Here is a 2,117-nt window from a genome sequence, read left to right on the forward strand (position 1 = left end):
CCCTGGATCCCTGCAAGTGTCCAAGGCCAGGTTGGACGGGGCTTGGAGCAACCTGGGCTGGTGGGAGGTGTCCCTGCCCATAGCTGGGATGGAACTGGATGAGCTTTGAGGTCCCTTCCAACCCAAAGCATTCCATGACTGTGGTGTCTCACATCACTGGGTCATGTGTGTCTCAGTCATGTATGTGTTGGACACTTGTCAACTCCTGTATTTTGCTTCCCTTGCTTCTCCCAGCTCTGGAATAACACACAGTTTGGGGGCTGACACTTAACTCACCCCTGCAGAGTTCAGGGTCTGTGACTGACACTGGCAGTTGGGAACTAGCCAGGGTCAGGAATTGGGTTGGAATAACGAGACTGGTAAAAATAAGAAGACTGGTAAAAATAAGGAGACTTGGGTTGGAATAAGGAGACTTTTCTCATCAGGAATAAAAAAAAATGCTTTGAGTCTTTGGATTTTATTTTACTGGTTTTATTATAAATTCCCACAGAAATAAATCTGTGCCATGTATAATGTCCTGTCAAACTCTATAATCCACAACTGGTGTTACAACTGGTCTGTGTCAGCATCACCCCCTGCACAGGAGCCTCCAACACCCAGTTAATTTGTGTCTGTGGCCACGAGGAGGTGGATAAGCAACAATTTTAAAGAATGGGCACTTGGCAAAAAGCTCTTTAAAGCAGTGCAGCTGAAGGTGAGGTCCAGCTCCAGATCTCTTCTGTCAGTGACTGTACTCACACCACCCAATGTCTGGCACATCACTGCAGCAGCTGGACCCACTTCCACCCTTTTAAGCTCCAAGCAAGGCATAAATCGAGCTTTGATGCTCCAAAAGCCCTTTGAAAGAGGTTTTATTTCTCCCATTCAGAGCTTGGGGAGAAGCCATGGCTGACAGAGCTGTAAAGTGAACATCAACTTGAGTGATGTGACATTTCCTCAGGAAACTCGATTTTCAGAGGTGCTGAGTCACCTTTCGGTGCCTTAATAACTCTTTGCTCTCCCTGAGAAATGGGATTTGATTTTGGTGTATCTATGTACACCAAGATCTACGTATCTGTTCTCCCTGAGAAATGGGATTTGAACACTATAAAGAGATTTTTTCCTTCCCACCACCCTTAAAAGGCAGGATCACCGAGCTCTCATCCTAAACTCTGGTTTGGTGATGGAGATGAGCCCAGAGGGTGAGCAGCACTTACATTCACAACAGACTCCTTGAACTTGATGTGCAGCCTGTAGTTGGACAGTGCAATGATGGCATCCTCTGCTCTCCCCACGTACTCCGTGCTCTCCCCGTGGAGTTCGATGAACGGCACCTGCACAAGGAGAAACCTTTCAGCAACACCCTCAGACCACACTGGAACCCTGCTGAGGCCAGCTCAGAGGTTAATTGTAGCTTTTTCTTAAGTGGTCCCTCATTTTCGGTTCCTTTTCCTGAGTGGGAAGTGCTTGCTCAGGGAAAGCAATGAATTTTTATGACAAATGTGCTCATATTTTGGCAAGCAGGCTGGCCAAGCCCTTGAATTATGCTCTCACACTCCTTACTTAATGGAGAGTGGCATTTCCATAATGTCATTAAATCCATCCTAAAGTAGGCAAAACATCCAAGATGAATAATCTCCTCTGCTATTTCCCCAATATTCACCACGTAAGCTCAGGTAACCAGCCAAGACTGGATCCCCCAATGCATCACAGCTCAAGTCAGCTGGACAAATCCTACCTTCTGCTTCATATTTCTCACTGCAAATATGAAAATGCCCAACATGCTGCTGTTTTATGAAGTTAGAAAACCTGCAGTGACATCACACTGCACATTTAATTACAAATGTGACTTAAGCCCAGTTTAGCTGAGTTGAGTGAAAAGTGTAAATGCTCAACTTCAAAATAATCTGGTTTTACACCAACTTAGCTTAGATCAAGTAGAAATATTTTATATTACAATGAAAGAAACCACATCTTCAGTTGATATAAGAGCCAGGCTGGGAGAGCTGGGGGGGTTCACCTGCACAAGAGAAGGCTCCAGGGAGAGCTGAGAGCCCCTTGCAGGGCCTAAAGGGGCTCCAGGAGAGCTGGAGAGGGACTGGGGACAAGGGATGGAGGGACAGGAGAGGGACTGGGGA

The 2,117-nt window shown here is 46.3% G+C and overlaps 1 protein-coding gene across 1 annotated transcript in view; it reads right to left on the reverse strand.

Annotated features, from left to right (window-relative positions):
* Nucleotides 1-1,565, reverse strand: part of MTMR3 (myotubularin related protein 3) — a 40,252-nt gene extending 38,687 nt beyond the window's left edge. Inside the window, exons 1-2 of the mRNA XM_017837447.1 lie at nt 1,543-1,565; nt 1,197-1,329 (exon numbers count right to left, since the gene is read on the reverse strand). Coding sequence (XP_017692936.1) covers nt 1,197-1,329; nt 1,543-1,565 — 156 coding nt within the window. The remainder of the gene's footprint in view (nt 1-1,196; nt 1,330-1,542) is intronic.
* Between the last annotated feature and the right edge of the window lie 552 nt (nt 1,566-2,117).

The sequence above is a fragment of the Lepidothrix coronata genome, unplaced genomic scaffold (assembly GCF_001604755.1).
Source record: "Lepidothrix coronata isolate B3197 unplaced genomic scaffold, Lepidothrix_coronata-1.0 Scaffold305, whole genome shotgun sequence".
Taxonomy (NCBI): domain Eukaryota; kingdom Metazoa; phylum Chordata; class Aves; order Passeriformes; family Pipridae; genus Lepidothrix; species Lepidothrix coronata.